This window comes from Stomoxys calcitrans, chromosome 3, assembly GCF_963082655.1.
Source record: "Stomoxys calcitrans chromosome 3, idStoCalc2.1, whole genome shotgun sequence".
Classification (NCBI taxonomy): Eukaryota; Metazoa; Arthropoda; class Insecta; order Diptera; family Muscidae; genus Stomoxys; species Stomoxys calcitrans.
Window position 1 is genome coordinate 193,889,060 of NC_081554.1, and position 18,939 is coordinate 193,907,998.

An 18,939-nucleotide genomic window follows, 5' to 3' on the forward strand; every position below is an offset into this window, starting at 1 on the left:
ATATGCCGCAAACAACGCAAAATTTGTTGTTTTTTTGATGGGGAGAGCAAACAAAATTCAGCAAAAGCTTTTACTGATCTCTGAGCAGACTGGCAAACGGAAAAAGCCTAAGTGGCGGGAGTTTTTGAGTTTTTTTTTTTCAAAGTTTGAATTTGTGTGGCATTCTTCTTTAGGGGTTGTATTGAAAACGAAAAGCTTTGAATTGCAAATTACTGCGGTGAAATATAGAACCCACACACACATACCCATGAACTTAAAGCAGAGTGAAATAAAAGCAGAGAGAACATTTAGGCAATTTTGTCAAAACATTCTCACTTTGACAATTTGTTGAAAAATGGTTTATTGCCAATGGCAAGCATTTATAGAAATTAGTTTTATTTCAAACGTTCGTGGACAGAGAAGTTTTCTGCGGTTAAGTTTTTTGCGGTAAAGTTCAATCTTATATATGGTGTCTTTATAGAAATCCTCTTAACTTGCCAAAGGATGTCCATAAATTTTATTTTTTTAACTAAAAAAATGTGTGTTTAAAGTGATTTATTCATTTTCTTTTCGTTTTTTTATATGTTTTTAGGTGCCCACAGTAATAGGTGTTCTCTGGCATTAATTGCACCACCAACAACAACAATTACCCTTTGTTTGTGAAAGAGAGGAAGAAAAGAAAAAATAAACTGTGTTATTGTGTTTAAGTTTATTTATAAATATACTAGACTTTTAAGTCTAGGCCAGTGGATTTATAATTTTTAAGGCAATTTAAAGAAGCGGGCTTCAAACACTCGTTTATTCTAAGATTAATACGCAATGACGCGACCAAAACTCCAATCAAAATGTCACGGCTTCGTGGGGGAAAATCTACTCACCATACTCACACTGATTGGTGTGTTTGCTGGCGGTCTGGTGGGTTTTATCATCAAAAACTCCACAGGAGAATGGTCCAAAAGAGAGATTATGTACATATCATTTCCTGGTGAAATATTTTTGAGGTAAGTATTTATGTTAAAGGAAAAAATATAATTCCAAAGCATTAATTGAAAAGCAAAAATTATTGGGTTGCCCAAAAACTAATTGCGGATTTTTCATATAGTCGGCGTTGACAAATTTTTTCACAGCCTGTGACTCAGTAATTGCATTCTTTCTTCTGCCAGTTATCAGCTGTTACTTTTAGCTTGCTTTAGAAAAAAAGTGTAAAAAAAGTATATTTGATTAAAGTTAATTCTAAGTTTTATTAAAAATGCATTTACTTTCTTTTAAAAAATCCGCAATTACTTTTTGGGCAACCCAATATAAAAAAGTCTTCACAAAAAAAACTTATAAATAAATGACCAAATTCCAAATCATAAAAGAACCTACAAATGAAAAAATGAAAATATTACATCTTTGGAACTCGGGTATTAAAAGGTGTCTATACAATGGATTTTTTTTTTGGGCAATAAGGTTTTTCAATAAAAAATATGTTGATAAAATATAATTATGAGCGTTCCTATGATAACTGTTAAAAGATTTAACATTTCTGCAGAAATGGAAAATTCAATCGTTTTGAATATTGAAATTTACAAAACAAAAACAGTCATTGCTTCATTAAAAAACAGCAAATTTTAAATACATAGATGCTTTTGCTTAAATATTAATCTATCTACCTGGTTTCACCATAAAATAGTCCAAAATTATTTCCATTTACTGAGCTAACTTTTTTTATTTATCTATCTTCACAGAATGTTAAAATGTTTGATTGTCCCTTTGCTGGTGTCTTCTATCACAAGTGCCATTGGCGGTCTGGATTTAAGTATGTCCAGTAAAATAGCCACAAGGTGAGTTTAACAAAATATTGTACTTAGATTTAAGCGTTACAGCCAAAGCTGGTATAAAGAAAGTATCCAAATTTAAAATTTAATTTGCGAAAAATTGGGCAAGGCGAACCCCAAACAAATTGCTCAAAATTTAAACGTCAAATACGTGTCCGATTCAAGTTTAAGCTCAATAATAAGGGGCCACCTTTCTTATAGTCGAGTCCGAACGGCGAGCCGCAGTGCGACACCTCTTTGGAGAGAAGTTTTTACGTGGCTGATAGTAACTCACACATGTTGCCAGCATTGGGAAGAGAAGATCACCACTGAAAAATTTTTCGGATGGTTTCACCGGGATTCGAACCCAGACGTTCAACGTAATAGGCGGACATGCTAACCTCTGCGCTACGGTGGCCTCCATAGATGACTGTCCATTTATTATTTTTTGAAAAATTATTTTTTTCAACTAAACATCTTAACCTAAAACAAGTAAAAGCGTGCTATATTCGGCAGGGCCGAATCTAATATACCCTACACCATGGATCGAATTTGTCGAGCTCTTTGCCCGGCATCTCTTTTTATGCAAATAAAGGATAATGGATAAAAATTCCTAAGCTATTGAAGCTATATCAAGTTATAGTCCGATTCGGACCATAAATGAATTGAATGTTAAAGACCATTAACTTGTAGGGGCTCAAGAAGTTAAATTGGGAGACCGGTTTATATGGGAGCTGTATCAGTCTATAAACCTATTCAGACCATGTATCATCTTGGGAGAAGCCGTTGTACAAAATTCCAGCCAAATCGGATAAGAATTGCGCCACCTAGAGGTTTAAGAAGTATAATCGGGAAATCGGTTCATATAGGTTATGAACCGATTTAGACCGCACTTGGCACAATTGTTGGAAATCATAACGAAACTCTTCATGCAAAATTTCAAACAAATTGGAAAAGAATTGCTCGCTTTAGTGGTTAAAGAAGTCAAGATCAAAGATCGGTTTATATGACAGCTATATCAGATTTACAATTCCAACCGACCTACACTAATAACAAGTATTTGTGCAAAATTTAATCCGGCTAGCTTTACTCCTTCGAAAGTTAGCGTGCTTTTGACAGACAGACGGACGGACGGGCATGTCTAGATCGACTTAAAATGTCACGACGATCAAAAGTATATAAACATTATCGGGTCTTAGAGGTATAATTCAAGGTGTTACAAACAGAATGACGAAATTAGTATACAACCATCCTATGGTGGTAGGTATAAAAACGTACCATTTAAATATGCTCCTATTTGTAAGGCTAGTTTGCGTCTTAATTACGGTACACTGTCCCAAAGTCAATTTCCTACCACCATCCTATGGTGGTGTGTATAAAAACGTAGCATTTAAAGATGCTCCTATTTGTAAGACTATTTTGCGTCTTAATTACGGTACACTGTTGTCTTGTCCCAAAGTCAATTTCCTATCTTTAAAAGGTATTTTGACCTTAATTTGAGATTTTTGTCTTTAAAAACAAGACGCAGAATGTAGGTTTTATTAATCTACCATTAAAAAAAGTTCTTAATATCAAGTAAAATATATTTCACCAAAGTGAATGTTTCCTTTAAAAGTTGGAAAATTGATCATCTTTAAATTAAGTTTGCTAATCTTAGGCTCAAATCTATAAATTACGACAAACATTTTTCATATCCATCCCATATTGCCCTGACAGGCCTATATGTCATTTGATTTTTTTTAACCCCCGGTGCTTCACTCCAAATGTATATAACTGATTCACCTTCTTCGCCACATACCTTTCATTTAAGTCCAATATTGTTCTGATTGGCCTGGAGGCTTGTTTTTGAGTGGTGCGCCATTTAGACACTTTGATCCTAATTTGGATATCTGATTTCTACCTTACTTCTTACACCTACATATATGATTGGAGGCTTTTTGGAGGTTATGCATTTTTGAGCCATATTTCTGATGTAAGATTTCTACCTTACGACTTCTTCGGCTTACATATGCTCTTAACCCAGAGAAAAGTTGATAACAAATCTGCTCATTTCAGTACCATACGGTTTTGATGTAAAGCAATACAGTATGGTACAAAAACAATACAGAATGGTATGGATGAAAAATAAAATGATTAGTACCGTTTGGTACTAGAGTTATTACCGAACTGGTGTTGGTTTTAATACCAATCTGTTATTGGTTTTAGCATCAGGCGTTATTTGTTTTAGTACAAAACGACTCTTGGCCAACTATGTTACTCGTAAATATCTTGTTTTTACACCTGGATTGTTCTCAGGCCATTATCGCCTGACCCTCGATTTCCAATAAATTTGCCAAGTATGGTCTAAATCAATCCATAACCGGATATAGCTGTCATATAACCGATATCCCGATTAGACTTCTTGAGCCACTAGAGGGCGCAATTCTTATTAAATTTTGTTGAAATTTAGCACATGTCATTTTGGTATTACTTCCAATAACTGTGCCAAGTTTGGTCTACATCAGCCCATAACCTGATATAGCGGCCATATAAACCGATCTTCCGATTAGACTTCTTGAGCCTCTAGAAGGCGCAATTCTAATCCAATTTGGTTGAAATCTTGCACATATCATTTAGGTATTATTTCCAATAACTGTGTCATGTTTGGTCTAAATCAGCCCATAACCTGATATAGCTGCCATACAAACCGATCTCCCGATTAGACTTCTTGAGTCTCTAGAGGGCGCATTTCTAATTAACTTTGGTTGAAATTTGACACATGTCATTTTGGTATTATTTTCAGTAACTGTGTTAAGTTTGGTCTGAATCAGCCCATAACCTGATATAGTAGCCATATAAGCCGATCTCCCCATTTGACTTTCTGAGTCTGTAGAGGGCGCAATCCAACAACTTCCATGTATGGAACAACTGTGCCTTGTATGGTCTAAATCGGCCCATAAACTGATAAAGCGGCCACATAAACCGATCTTCCAATTAGACTTCTTGAGCCTCTAGAGGGCGCGATTCTAATCCAATTTGGTTGAAATCTTGCACATATCGTTTTGGTATGACTTCCAACAACTGTGTCATGTATGGTCTAATCAACCCATAACATGATGTAGTAGCGTTATATCTGAGCCTCTGAAGGGCGCATTTATTACTCGATTTGCCTGAAGTTTTGGAGTTGTTATTTTTCTACGACTTCTAACAGCCATGACAAGTATGGCCCATATCGGTCAATAACTTGATGTAACTCTTATATATTTGAAAAAGTCATTCAAAGATTTTGGCAAATTCTATCCATGGGGAAGGTTTTATAAGATTCAGCCCAGTCGAGCTTAGCACAGTTTTACGTTGCATGTCATAAAAAACGTCATAATACAAAATTTCAGCCAAATCGAATAAGAATTGGGCTCTCTAGAGGCTCAAGAAGTAAAATCAGGAGATCGGTTTATATGGGAGCTATATCAGGATTTGAAACGATTTAGATCATACTTGCCACATCTGTTAAATGTCATAGAAAACGTCATAACACGAAATTTCAGCCAAGTCGGTTAAGAAGAGAGGCTCAGGAAGTATATTCGGGAGGTCGGTTTACATGGGAGCTATATCTAAATGTGGATCGATGTGACCCATTTTCAATTCCAACCGATCTGCACTAACAGAAAGTATTTTTGCAAAATTTCAATCGCCTAGCTTTTTTCCTTCGAAAGAAAGCGTGCTTTCCACAAACAGACTGACGGACATGGCTAGATCAACATAAAATGTCATGGCGATCGAGAATATACATACACTAGGGTTTCTTGGATCAATATATCGATGTGTTACAAATGGAATGACGATATTATTGTAGTATACCCCCATTCTTAGTGAAGGGTATAATTAATGCAATTTATGTATCAATTTTCGTTTTAGAATTTGGAAAATATTTTCAAAATGCAATTCTACCTAAAAATATTTTGTTGTGCTTGTTGTATATTTGTGGCATGTAATTTTAGGTTTGGCTAACATTTTGCATCTCAAATTTTCTTAAAAATAAAATATATTTTCTTATAAATTCCATATATAAAAATAAAATGTATCTCCTTTGATTTCAGAGCTATCTGTTATTACTTTATTACCACAATATCTGCTGTCATATTGGGTATCTGTTTGGTGACAACAATAAGGCCTGGAGATGGTGCCCAAATTGTCACAAGCGCAATTTCGGAGAAGACAGGTGAAGAAGCCTCAAAGGTCATGACACCAGACACACTTATGGATTTAGTGAGGTGGGTCGCCAAAATTCTATATAAAATATCTGTATTTTTTATAAATATGTTAATCCTTGCAGAAACATGTTCACCGACAACATTGTGGGCTCAACATTGCAACAGGTAAGTTTTCTAAGAACTTTAATGCATGATGATCTCAAAATAGTTTGCAAATTTTGCTTATGAACACTTCATTAAGGAACATATCAATGTTTGCTGTCCGTTTCAAGTTTAAGATAAATGGTAGGGTTTGCAAGGCGACACCTCCTTGAGGCCACTATACAGCGCAAGCAAAATTTTCGTTACCATAAGTAATGCATTGACATGTACTTAGCGAAATTTGCGGTTTCGTTACCGTTACCGAAAAATTCTCTTGCAAGTACGCAGCTATCAATAAAATTTCATTGCGTGTAGAGTTTTTTTCCTGCAACTACAGGGCAGTATGCACCATTGCCAAAATTTTTGTTGCCATAAGAAATGCATTTGGAGCCACAGTGGTGCATAGGTTAGCATGCCCAACTATCGTGACCGAATGCCCGAGTTCAATCTTAGAATATTTTTTCAACAGTGGTTGTCCCCTCTCCAAATGCAGGCAACATTTATGAGTATTTTAGCCATGTACGAGTACAACTTCTCAACAAAGAGGTGTCACTTTTCAGTGACACGCCGTTCGGACCCGGCATAAAACAGGAGGACCCCTTATCATTGAGTTTAAATTTGAATCGAGCAGCACTCAATTGATATTTTGTGAAGTCAGTTTTCCTCTTATTTGTTCCATAATTGGATGTTAGGTAAACACTAAACCGCATAAGAAATGCATTGACATATCCTAAGCGAAATTCTCGTTACCGATACCTTTACCGAAAATAGCGATTGCATGTACGCAGCTCAAATGAAAATTTCTTTTTGTAACAGGTTGACATAATAGGCAATGGAGAATGTGTTCAAGCAATTACGAATGAAAATGCAACATGAAAAAAAGTTCCTTGCAAATAAAATAGTGTAATTTCAGTACATATATACTTTATTAGCCAAAAAATGATTAAAAATGTTGGCAAAATTCTAAATCGATGTTTGTCTCCATCTTGTAGTCTACACAACTATTTTCCAGGTGAGACATAAATGTCTTACAGCAAACGAAAATTTCGCTAGAGGGGCGTACTGAGCTTTCGGAGAGAAAAACAAGTAAAAGCATGCTAAGTTCGGTCGGGTCGAATCTTATATACCTTCCACCATCGCAAGTTCTTTGTTCTTTGAATGGCATTTTCAAATAGAAAAATCCCAGTCATTGAAAAACACCACCTCCAAAATTTCAGCCAAATGGAGTAATAATTGCTCCCTCCAGAGGCTCAAAAAGTCAAACTGGGAGATTGGTTTATATGGGAGCTCTTAGGTAATATACCGATTAAGTCCATAATTGGAACAGTTGTTTGAAGTCATATCAAAACGACATATGCGAAATTTCAACCATATTGGATAGAAATTGCGCCCTCTAGAAGCCCAAGAAGTATAATCGGGAGATCGGTTTATACGGGGGCTATATCAGGATATAGACTGATTTAGACCATACTTGACACAGTTGTTGAAACTTAAGCAAAACACTTCACGCAAAATTTCGGTCAAATCGGATAAGAATTGCGCCCTCTAGAAGCTCACGAAGTCAAGACCCAAGATCAGTTTATATGGCAGCTATAGCAGGTTATGGATCGATTTTAACCATACTTAGTACAGTTGTTGGAAGTAATAACGAAATACGTCATGCAAAATTTCAGTCAAAACGGATAGGAATTGCGTCCTATAGAGGCTCAAGAAGTCTTATCGGGAGATCGGTTTATATGGTGGCTATATCAGGTTACGGACTGATTTAGACCATACTTGGTACAGTTGTTGGGAGTCACCCCAGAACACTTCATGCAAAGTTTCAGCCAAATCGGATAAGAATTGCGCACACAAGAAGCTCTAGAAGTCAAGACCCAAGGACGGTTTATATGGCAGCTATATCAGATTATCAACCGATTTAGACCATATCTGGCACTGTTGTGGATACCGAAACACCACTTGCAAAATTTCAGCCAAATCGGATAAGAATTGCGTCCTCTAGAAGCTCAAGAAGTCGACACCCAATTTCCGTTTATATGGCATGTTTTGATATAACATGGACCGACTTGGCCCATTTACAATCCCAACCGACCTATACTAATAAGAAGTAAAAATGCAAATTTTTCCCATGAACATTCCACTAAGGAACAGGGGCAAACTTCTCATATATCAATGAGTGCAGTCTGATTCAAGTTAAAGCTCAATGATAAGAGGCCTCCTTTTTATGCGACACCTCTTTGGAGAGAAGTTCTACAAGCATTAGGAGGGGAAAACCACCGATGAAAATTTTTCAGCATCATAGGCGGATATGTTCACCTTTATTTATTTAAAAGCAGCTAAGATTTTTTGAAGCCGTGAAAGATTTGCTTATCAGTCATTAAAATTTGGATCGAACTATCTAGGTCACCGTCCCAAATCTTTTCAAAATGATTATGAAAATGTAACGACTGGGGTTTGAAAGTAAGTAATCTAATATTGAAATGTTGGCCATTTGCCTATATACATGCCGGAAAGGATCTATAGACCCCTTAAGTGTTTACACTGCACTCCAGAAACCCTCGAGCGTGCAAGATTTTCACACGAACAACTCATTACTGAATTCCCCACATTCTACACACTATTCCAGGATATATGAAGTACGTTTATCCGTTTTGGCAAAACTTATTAAAACATCTAGAAATCAAGATATGGTCAAAATCTGAAAAATAACCTGTCCCAAATGTTCCAAAGAAATAAAACTTCTTCGAAATTTAATACGAAACTCGAATTTTAGCAAGATTTTTACTAAGCCAAGCTATAATACAATAAATAAAAGTTTAAGACAATTTCGACAATTCCATATAGAGATGAAATTTAGATTTTCTTCTTTCAACTTTTCTGTAACAATTTCAATTACTTCTATTGTTAGCATAAATCTTGTGATCATTTAACACAATTTACCTATACAATAGATATGTAAATTCTGCTATGCTATGACTATATGCTACACACTATTATGCTAAAACTGCGAAATGATGATGGATTTAATTAAGTCCTCAAAGTGATGTAAATGTACGAGACAAATTTTAAATCCAAGCGGAGATGGCTCTATCCACTTTTGGCCAATTGAATTGATGATGGCCCCCATAGGAAAAATCCAAAGCTGTACAAATGAAAACAAATGAATGGAGGAGAATGGTCATCGTCAGTGAAGAAGAAGAAAATATCAACTGTGGGGTATGGGTAAGCGAGGGAGTCGATAGTTCAGCGCCTAGGCCAAAGTGTCATAATGTCAGCATGCCATTTGAGACCCTAAAATTGCGCATTAATACGCACTATACTTAAACAAAGTATAGTGCAGCAGCAGCAGCAATAATAACAAAAATCACAGCTTTTAATTTAATTGATCGTCTGTGGGTTGAGGGTTGTTGTTGCGATCATGACATGATCATCCTCCTCCTACTTCGTTTATTTTAATCAGTGATAAATGTGGTGTTGATTTGATTGAAAATTGCTCAGGCTAGAAAGACAAGTAGCAGAAGGAGAAGGCTAGGGGTTTTTGTGTCACATTAACTCAGTCACGAAATCATCCAATAAAATACGTTGAGGCCTTAAATTGAATGATTACTGTGTGGTGTTGCTGCTGCCACTAATGGCCAGTAGTGCAGTAATGGAGGAGGACAGACTTGTCACCCTGCTATAGTATATCACGGCACAAAGTGATCTTAATTTAATGAAAATCGAAACAATATCATAATTATTAGTGTGATCTGAGTGATACACTCAAAAAATTTTTAACCTCAACACTAGTTAAAATAAACTAAATTTGAGTAATATTGAACTTCCTATGGCGCTGGAGAATAATATGCTTGTTGCGAGTTCAACAATTTCTTTATAGCTACGAAATTGTTTATACATAGTATAAGTCCACTTTTAACTTCCCACAGATAAAATATGAACTAAAGAGCATTGAAAATGAAAGATGAAATTATTTAAAAAAAAATATCGCTTTTCTGAACACTGCGCAGCATCCAACTGGACACATTTTAACTACTCGACCCATTTATTTCCGCCAGTCCCCCATCCCCACGCTATCAATTGCTCAACTATTGTGGAGAAGACAAATTTAATATGGGAGACACCAATTCTGTAGACATTTGTGTATGCAGCAGTGTAAAACCTCTCTACTAAGTTGTGTTTCTATGGGGCACGCCAATATCGTATTACTGCTTGTCGTTGAGCTAAAGCCATAACCGAACTAAACTTATTGAAACCTCAACATACTACTCATTGCCTAAATGGAAAATTCATGGGAAAATTTGTAAAATATTTTAAAATTCATCAATTTTTTATATTAATTTAAAAAATTAACGTGCTCTAATAATTGTGGTAATTTTTTCCTTTTTTCCAGTACCAAACTAAACTTGAGGAAAACAAAACAGCAACAGAATCAAGTGAGTATTTAATTAAAAATCTCTCAATTTTGCAATACTCACCGTTAAATTTTTTTCTTATTTTCAGTTCCCCTTAATATGTGGGCCTTCAAGGAGAGCAAACGTGATGGCTCCAATGTATTGGGTCTTGTTATGTTCAGCATTATTTTGGGCACCACCATTGGTCGCATGCGTGAGAAGGGTCAATTGTTGCAGGATTTCTTCTCAACATTGAGTGAAGCCATGATGATCATTACATCCTGGGTTATATGGTGAATTTCGTAAAGGGCTGAGACAACAAATCAGTTATTTTCATTTTTTTATACTTTATAGGATCTCCCCCTTGGGTGTGGCCTTCTTGATTGCTGCCAAAATTATTGAGATGGAATCATTGGCCTCCACCATTCAGTCCTTGGGCTGGTATTTCCTGACAGTAATGTTGGGTCTGTTATTGCATGGTTTTGGTAAGTGCAAAAATGAATTCTGCAAAGCAGTGATGGGTAAATGTACACACCCTATGGCACAGTGTTGTGCTAGTACACGAGAACATACGCCCATGGTCTTGGAAATAGTGGTACATGTGGTTTTGTGTAGCCACCACGGCTTTCCTACAAAAATTTTTCATAATTTTGGAAGAGCGTTGGTTCCCGCGATGAATAAAACAGTCTTCAGGATGACTTTTAAGCAATTGTTCTTACGTATGAGTAGCGAAACACTTATGCGATATCCTTGGGCAATTCATTGAGTGTGCAGGTGTTTAAGCAACTCCTCGCACCGATTCTCTTACAACTCATTGAATTTAATCGACCGTATGAGTCGCGAAACGCATTTCTGAGGTATCATTAGACAATCTATTGTGCATGAGGAAGTTTTAGCAACGCTTCGCGAAGATTCTTTTACAACTCATTGTTTTGTAATCGTCAGTTTGAGCCGTGAAAAATTCTTCGAGGATATCTTTGGAAAATCCATTGTGTGTACGGAAGTTTTAGGGACTCTTCACGACGATTGATACGCAACCCATTGTGTTGTAATAGCCCAGAAGATTTGTTTATAAATCGGCTGAGTTACCTTTTCGCGATTGCCTGCTGCGGTTAGGACTTTTATCGAAATATGTATGTTACTCGATGTTTTGCTTGGAGTGGACAACTTTTACAACACCAAACAGAATTCTCTCTTAACTTATATGACGATTGGTACTTAGTATTAGTAATCTTGCAAGCGAGTAGCGTTCAACTCTTATAGAATATTATTTAATAAGTATTACAAAACACTTATTTGTTACTCATCCAGGCGAGTAGTGAGCAACTCTTCTGGAAGAGTATTTTATTAATCTCCAAAACACTAATTTTTTACTCGTCCACACGATTCTTGCAGGATTCATAGATCTCTCAAGACAATTCTGACATACTCGTTAGAAACTCATATGAAAGATTCGCGGAACACACTCTGAAAAGTTCTTAAACCAAACTTTATTTAGGGCTCTTTCGATATCCTAACCAGAAGGGTTCCCATATTTTGCGGTTTATCTGAGATATATTAGAGATGGTGGACAGATATATACGAATTTTTGGTTTGTACCCTCACAATATAGTAATCGAAAACACAAACCAAATATTAAAATGTGGGCTTAAGTCTGGGTTTTATAATTGGGTAAAGAAAAATATGGAAGTAAGTCTGTCACTTTTGAACAGACGGAGACAGACGGCATTTACATCACTGATAAAAGCAATTCTCACCCAAAAATAAAAAAAGCACGTGCAAAAAGCAAGGGAGTATATCTATGCCGCTCAACAAAACTTGATATGTCATACCTCTGCTTGCTTTGGTTTCATATGCCACTCATCTGAGTGGTGTTCATATGCAAACAACACACGATGTCCGCCGACCAAATTGAAAATCACATCCACTGAACGATTACTAAAACGTTCACGCATCTCTCACTCTATTGCGTATATGCACATGTTTGAAGCTAACATTGTTTTTATGTAGCAAGCGATACAGACAATTGCTTTGGCCAAAGTGGCTATTAAGTGCCAAATTTAGGGTCTACTGCAGTTCTCTGATACATACACCAACGGCTATAATATTTGAGTTAAATGAGAGCTATTAAAGTGTTGAGTGCCAATCCGATATAATTATTTGGGATCAAGTGTAAGGCGAATAGACCGATTGGTGCCATATGGGACTAAAATGAAAGGTATATTGGAGTAGTATACGAATCTGATAGAAAATGTGGAAGCGGGCCCATTTGACCCCCAATTTTTTATATCCGACTCATATTCTATTTCCATTTACATTTCATTTAATTCCCATATTACACCGATTGATCTATATATCAGGTTGGGATTCAAATTTTAATTATTTTCATTAAAGTTCTATGTGGATCCCGATTTTATGGGATCAGAAGGTCAGGTTTATATACAAAGAATAGAAATCATCAAAAATTGTTTGGAAAATGTTTTTATACACCAGATATCAGCAAAATTACAAATAACCAGCATTTGAATACATATGGGTAAATACCGAGGTATTTGCCTAATTCACCGGGTAAATACCCAGGTATGTACCCAATTTACTGGGGAAATACCTTTTGGATATTTACCCATCGTCCATCTCTAGATATGGACAATTCTTTAAATACCTTTTTTCCCTCTATCTCTCTTTCAGGTACCATTGCTGTCATCTTTTTCTTGGGCACCCGCACCTTGCCTTTCCGCTATGTAGCCAAACTCTCTCAAGTGCTGGCCACTGCCTTTGGCACCGGTTCCAGTTCAGCCACCATGCCTTTGACCATTAAATGTTTAGATGGTATGGGCATTGATCCTCGTGTCACACGTTTTGTCATTCCCGTGGGTGCTACCATCAACATGGATGGCACAGCTTTGTATGAAGCTGTTGCTGCTCTTTTCATTGCCCAATTCAGAAAGGTCGATTACACTTTTGGCAACATTGTGGCAGTGAGTATTACGGCCACAGCAGCTTCAATTGGTGCTGCAGGTATTCCACAAGCTGGTCTTGTTACAATGGTCATGGTCTTGGATACAGTGGGCTTGCCAGCCAAGGATGTTTCACTTATCATTGCTGTCGATTGGCTACTGTGAGTATTAAAAAATAATAAGGGTCCTTCACACGTTATAATGGACTTTATATTGAAGTAGTTATTCTGGTTTTCATTACGTTTTATTTCATTTTTTAATTTCATTTGGCCTATATATAGGGCCCTTTACACGTAAGGATTGGTATTTAAGATTAAAGTAGCCATTCTGTTTTTTATTAAGCTTTGTGTCATTTATTAATTTGAATTTGAGCTAAATGACGGGTCCTTTACACTTAATGATTAATGTTTCATATGATAGTAGTTATTACAAGTTTTTATTACGCTTGGTTTTTTTTATTAATTTGAATTTAATATACTGTAAGGATCCATAAACTGTAAGGATCCATAACTCGTAGCGATTAATTTGTAGTTGCTTCAATTTAATTTTTTAATTTGAATTTGAACTATATAAAGGATCGTTTACACGTAATGATTGATTTTTATATCCACCACCGTAGGATGGGGGTATATTCATTTTGTCATTCCGTTTGCAACACATCGAAATATCCATTTCCGACCCTATAAAGTATATATATTCTTGTTCAGCGTAAAAATCTAAGACGATCTAGCCATGGCCGTCCATCTGTCTGTTGAAATCACGCAACAGTCTTTAAAAATAGAGATATTGAGCTGGAACTTTGCACAGATTCTTTTTTGTCCACAAAAAGGTTAAGTTCGAAGATGGGCTATATAGGACTATATCTTGATATAGCTCCCATATAGACCGATCGGCCGATTTAGAGTCTTAGACCTATAAAAGCGACATTTAAAATCCGATTTTAGTGAAATTTGGGACAGTGAGTTGTGTTAAGCCCTTCGACATTTTTCTTCAATTTGGCCAAGATCGCTCCAGATTTTAATATAGCTGCCATATAGGCCGATCTCTCGATTTAAGGGTTTGGGCCCATAAAAGGCGCATTTATTTTCCGACGTCACTAAAATTTGGACAGTGAGTTACGTTAGGCCCTTCGACATACTTCCTGCCATATAGATCGATCTCTCGATTTAAAATCTTGGCCCCATAAAAGGCGCATTTATAATCCGATTTCGTCCAAAATTTGACACACGAACTTATGTTAAGCTTTTCGACATCCGTGTCGTGGATGGTTCAGATCGATCTATATTTGGATGTGGCTACCAAAAAGACCAATATTTCGCTATACAAAATTGATCAATGTGACTTGTACTTATTAGACCAGTCAATATCTGTGTCGAATTTGGCCCAAATCGGAGCATATTTCGTTAAAGCTGCTATGTGGGCATAAAGTATGCATTTTCACCGGTTTATGGCGAAAGGTGGTTTACATATATACCCGAGGTGGTGGGTATCCAAAGTTCGGCCCGACCGAACTTAACGCCTTTTTACTTATTTTTTATAACATTTGATTTAATCTTTTTTATTCCTAAATATTAATCCAATTTATTGTTTTGCTTTTGTTCTTAGTGATCGTTTCCGTACCACCATCAATGTCATGTGTGATGCCTTGGGTACAATTTTGGTGAACCACTTATCCAAAAAGGATTTACAAAGTGCGGATCGGGTAAGCAACGGGGTTTTCTTTTTTTTTAATACAGTCGAAACCTCATAACTGTAATACGCTTCAGTGAAAAATCTCGCTTAAGTGAAAAGTGATGGAAAAAACCATTAAGTTTTGGTGATATTCAATGGAATTGAATTCGCTTTTGAGAAAAATCGCTTAAATGAAAATGTCGCTAAACTGAAAAGTTTTCAAACACCAAATAGCACTTTTATATAAAACTAAAATCGCACAAGTGAAAAATTATGCTCGCAAAACATATTTTAACATTACTCTAAACATTGTCTCTGACTCTTGAAGAGTTCTGCTAAACATTGCTCTTTTTCTACTCAGTTATGCCATACATAATTCGCACACTAGCTTTCAAATACGACTACACTAATGATTTTACGCTTAACTGAAAATGACTGTCACATACCCGAACTGCGTTTAACCGAAAATTACGGATAAGTGAAACCAAATTGATGCATTTTTAGCATTTCACTTGTCCGGTTTCGACTGTACATGTAACATTTTATTAACTTAAATGTATTCCTATTTAAACTTTAGTTGAACGCCGAACCTCATGAACTGATGGAATTGGGTGCCAATGGCCATGAAAAGGAATAGACAGCCTCCAACTTTTTTTGTAAGGCAGTATCAGCGTTTAGAAAGGACATCATAGCCCATCTATTTGTTAACTAAACTTAAGAGCGACGTGCTAACTTTAATTTTGTACAGACAAATGATGTGTTCGCTCCATTCCAAAAGCACGTCTTCTTGTCTTCTAAATGTTTGAAATGAAAATGCAAAAAAAAAAAACCTAAAATCCTTAATTTAGCTACTACGCGAAATTTGTTGGCCTTTAAAACAACTAAGGCTAGGCCCTCAACTTGGGAAGCAAAGAAAAAAACGCCCAAACATTGTTCAACGAATTTTTCCTTCAAATTTAGTAAAAGCAATAAGAAAAACCACCAATTGCGATCTTAGAAGAAAAAGGCATTAATTGTTCTAAACAGGAAAAATAACAAAAAAAAATACCAATATTTACAATGTAAATATTTTCATGAAATAAATTGATGATGGCAATAGGTAAAATAAAATTCAAGTTAAAAAAAATTAGCAAATACTTCATACTAAACAGAAAAAAACGGAAACCAAGAAGAAGGAGCCCCCCACTCCCAAAGCATTGTTAACAAAATATAAGAAAATTAAAAAAAGGAAAAATGTTCAAAGACCCATAGGTGAGATCTGCTCTCTCCCTCTCTAACATTTTTTTTATAATTAACTCAAATTACTTTTTAAGTTTATACAAAAAAAAAAACAAAAAACTCATGATCGGTCTATCCTCATTGTATTTTTTTATATATATATTTATAATATATTATTTGTACACATTTCGGCCATATACATTGAAAATAATTTAAAGAAAAAAATTAAAAAAAAAGAAAATTACCCGCTTTAATGTTCGCGTTCGTTCATCTTGTACCACCAAATAATACAAAAAGTTTAAATGCATACTGTAATCCTTCTCCTTATTTTGTGTAAATACTTAATAGTATAAGTATATCTCTATTATATATTTAAAACAAATGAATAATTCTATATATACAATAAATGACAATAAATAAAAGGCAGTTTATCAAAAACAAACAAACGAAACCAAAAGAAGCAAAAAAAAAAATAAATAAAGCTACTAGGAAAGCAATTAATTTATAGGCAAGAAATGTAATGGGAGCTTTACACGTACAAAGAAATTGCAAAAAAAAATAATTGGCAACAGTTAATACACAGATATTTCTATTACGCCAATGCTTATTGTGGTTAAAATAAATAAAATAATATAAAACTGCGAGTCTTTAAGTGTAAACCTCCCCTGCGAAATATTCCAAATTTTCCATACTTGCCCTTCTATTCGCTACCTTGTGTTATTCCATATCGGATTAACATTATACGATTTGTTATAATCAATTGGTGATATTATCTGATAATAAATTAATTAATTAATTAAACTATCGATATACTCAAGCACACATAAACACCCAGAAACACAGAAGCAGAGCCACACATACGTACATTTACAATTGTTATTGATTGATAATAAAAAAAGCCAACATACATACGTACATACATATTTTTTGCTAGTTGTGTAGTTTAAAATAATATTGATAATAAAAATAATGAAATATATGTTCACAGAAATCTTTAACAAATAAACTCGTAACAAAAAAAGGATTTAATAAAAAATTATTTTTGTATATTTTCTTTAACAATTATCTTCAACGGAAACGGAAAGTATTCACTTATAAATGAGTGTTGCCCCTCAAAGGGTTAATGAAACAAAATTGAGTGTCTTTTGCAACAGGGGGTAAACCCCAAAGAGGGTGAGAAAGGAAAAGAGTTGGCATTAGAGCGAAATACGGCATGGCCAGTGACAAAAGTTAAAGACACAACATGATTGAGTTGCTTACGATAATTCGTTTTTCCTTTTATTCCAACTTTCGGTTGCAAAGAAACAAAGCAAAATACGAAAAATGTTCGAACGAATGCCCGAATCAAAACAGAATAACCCGAAAATGTTGCAACCCTCAATGTGATTCCAATTGGAATACATGGAAAATGTTGTGTCTTTAACGCATGTTATTTTACGGTACGGGGAAGACAAAGCAGAAACCCTCTCTTGTATTATCTCACCCTCTTTGTTATCAACGAGCTGACTGCATCCAAAGAGGGTGAGATAATACAAGAGAGGGTTTCTGCTTTGTCTTCCCCGTACCGTAAAATAACATGCGTTAAAGACACAACATTTTCCATGTATTCCAATTGGAATCACATTGAGGGTTGCAACATTTTCGGGTTATTCTGTTTTGATTCGGGCATTCGTTCGAACATTTTTCGTATTTTGCTTTGTTTCTTTGCAACCGAAAGTTGGAATAAAAGGAAAAACGAATTATCGTAAGCAACTCAATCATGTTGTGTCTTTAACTTTTGTCACTGGCCATGCCGTATTTCGCTCTAATGCCAACTCTTTTCCTTTCTCACCCTCTTTGACTGCATCAAGTAAACCCGGAATCTGCACTACTAAAACAAAATTTTTAAAGCATAATTTCAGGCGTTTGTTGTAAACTTGTAACAAGTGTTCGGCACAAAGCATGGCTGCCGAACGAAGCAAAGAGGGTTAAGAAGAAGGAGAATAGGCATTAGAGGGTAAAGAAGAAGAAAAGTTGGCATTAGAGGGTAAAAAAGAAAAAGAGTTGGCATTAGAGCCCGATTCGGAATGAAGAGTGGCAAAAGTTAAAGACACAACATGTTTGAATTGCTTACGATATTTCGTTTTTCCTTTTATCCCAACTTTCGGTTGCAAGAAACAAAGCAAAATACGAAACAAATGTTCGAACAAATGTCCGAATCAAAACAGGAAAACCCTAAAATGTTGCAACCCTCAATGTGAATCCAATTGGAATACATCGAACAGGTTGTGTCTTTAACGCAAGTTATTTTACGGTATGGGGAAGACCAAGCAGAATCCCACTCTTCTTCTTTTTTACCCTCTTTGATGTGTGGTGTCAAACATCAAACTTTGGTTTCTAAAAAAGTTTACATCAAATGCCTGAATTTATGCCTTAGATATGTGTTTTAAGTATTGGCATTGCTGCTTCCGAGTTCACCTTGATAAAAGTTGGCTTTACAGTTAGCTTGTCAAAATCAAAGAGTTATCAATTATTATTATATTCATCCTTCTTTGATCGTGAGGTTGTAAACTCAATTATCCACATGTTGGACACTGGTCATCCACTATTTTTC

At 35.6% G+C, this 18,939-nt stretch overlaps 1 protein-coding gene across 3 annotated transcripts in view; it reads left to right on the plus strand.

Moving 5' to 3' along the window:
* The window catches only part of LOC106084256 (excitatory amino acid transporter 3), a 73,976-nt gene extending 56,591 nt beyond the window's left edge, over positions 1-17,385 (plus strand). For 2 of the 3 annotated variants that reach the window (XM_013247859.2, XM_013248025.2), the window contains exons 2-11: positions 572-980; positions 1,710-1,805; positions 5,855-6,028; positions 6,091-6,133; positions 10,500-10,542; positions 10,610-10,793; positions 10,855-10,985; positions 13,189-13,618; positions 15,063-15,159; positions 15,706-17,385. In XM_013247859.2, the coding sequence (XP_013103313.2) occupies positions 799-980; positions 1,710-1,805; positions 5,855-6,028; positions 6,091-6,133; positions 10,500-10,542; positions 10,610-10,793; positions 10,855-10,985; positions 13,189-13,618; positions 15,063-15,159; positions 15,706-15,765 (1,440 nt within the window). In that variant the 5' untranslated portion in view covers positions 572-798 and the 3' untranslated portion in view covers positions 15,766-17,385. Of the gene's footprint in view, positions 1-338; positions 427-571; positions 981-1,709; positions 1,806-5,854; positions 6,029-6,090; positions 6,134-10,499; positions 10,543-10,609; positions 10,794-10,854; positions 10,986-13,188; positions 13,619-15,062; positions 15,160-15,705 lie in introns of those variants that run through there. The other variant, XM_013247943.2, reaches the window with a different exon arrangement.
* Positions 17,386-18,939: the final 1,554 nt, after the last annotated feature.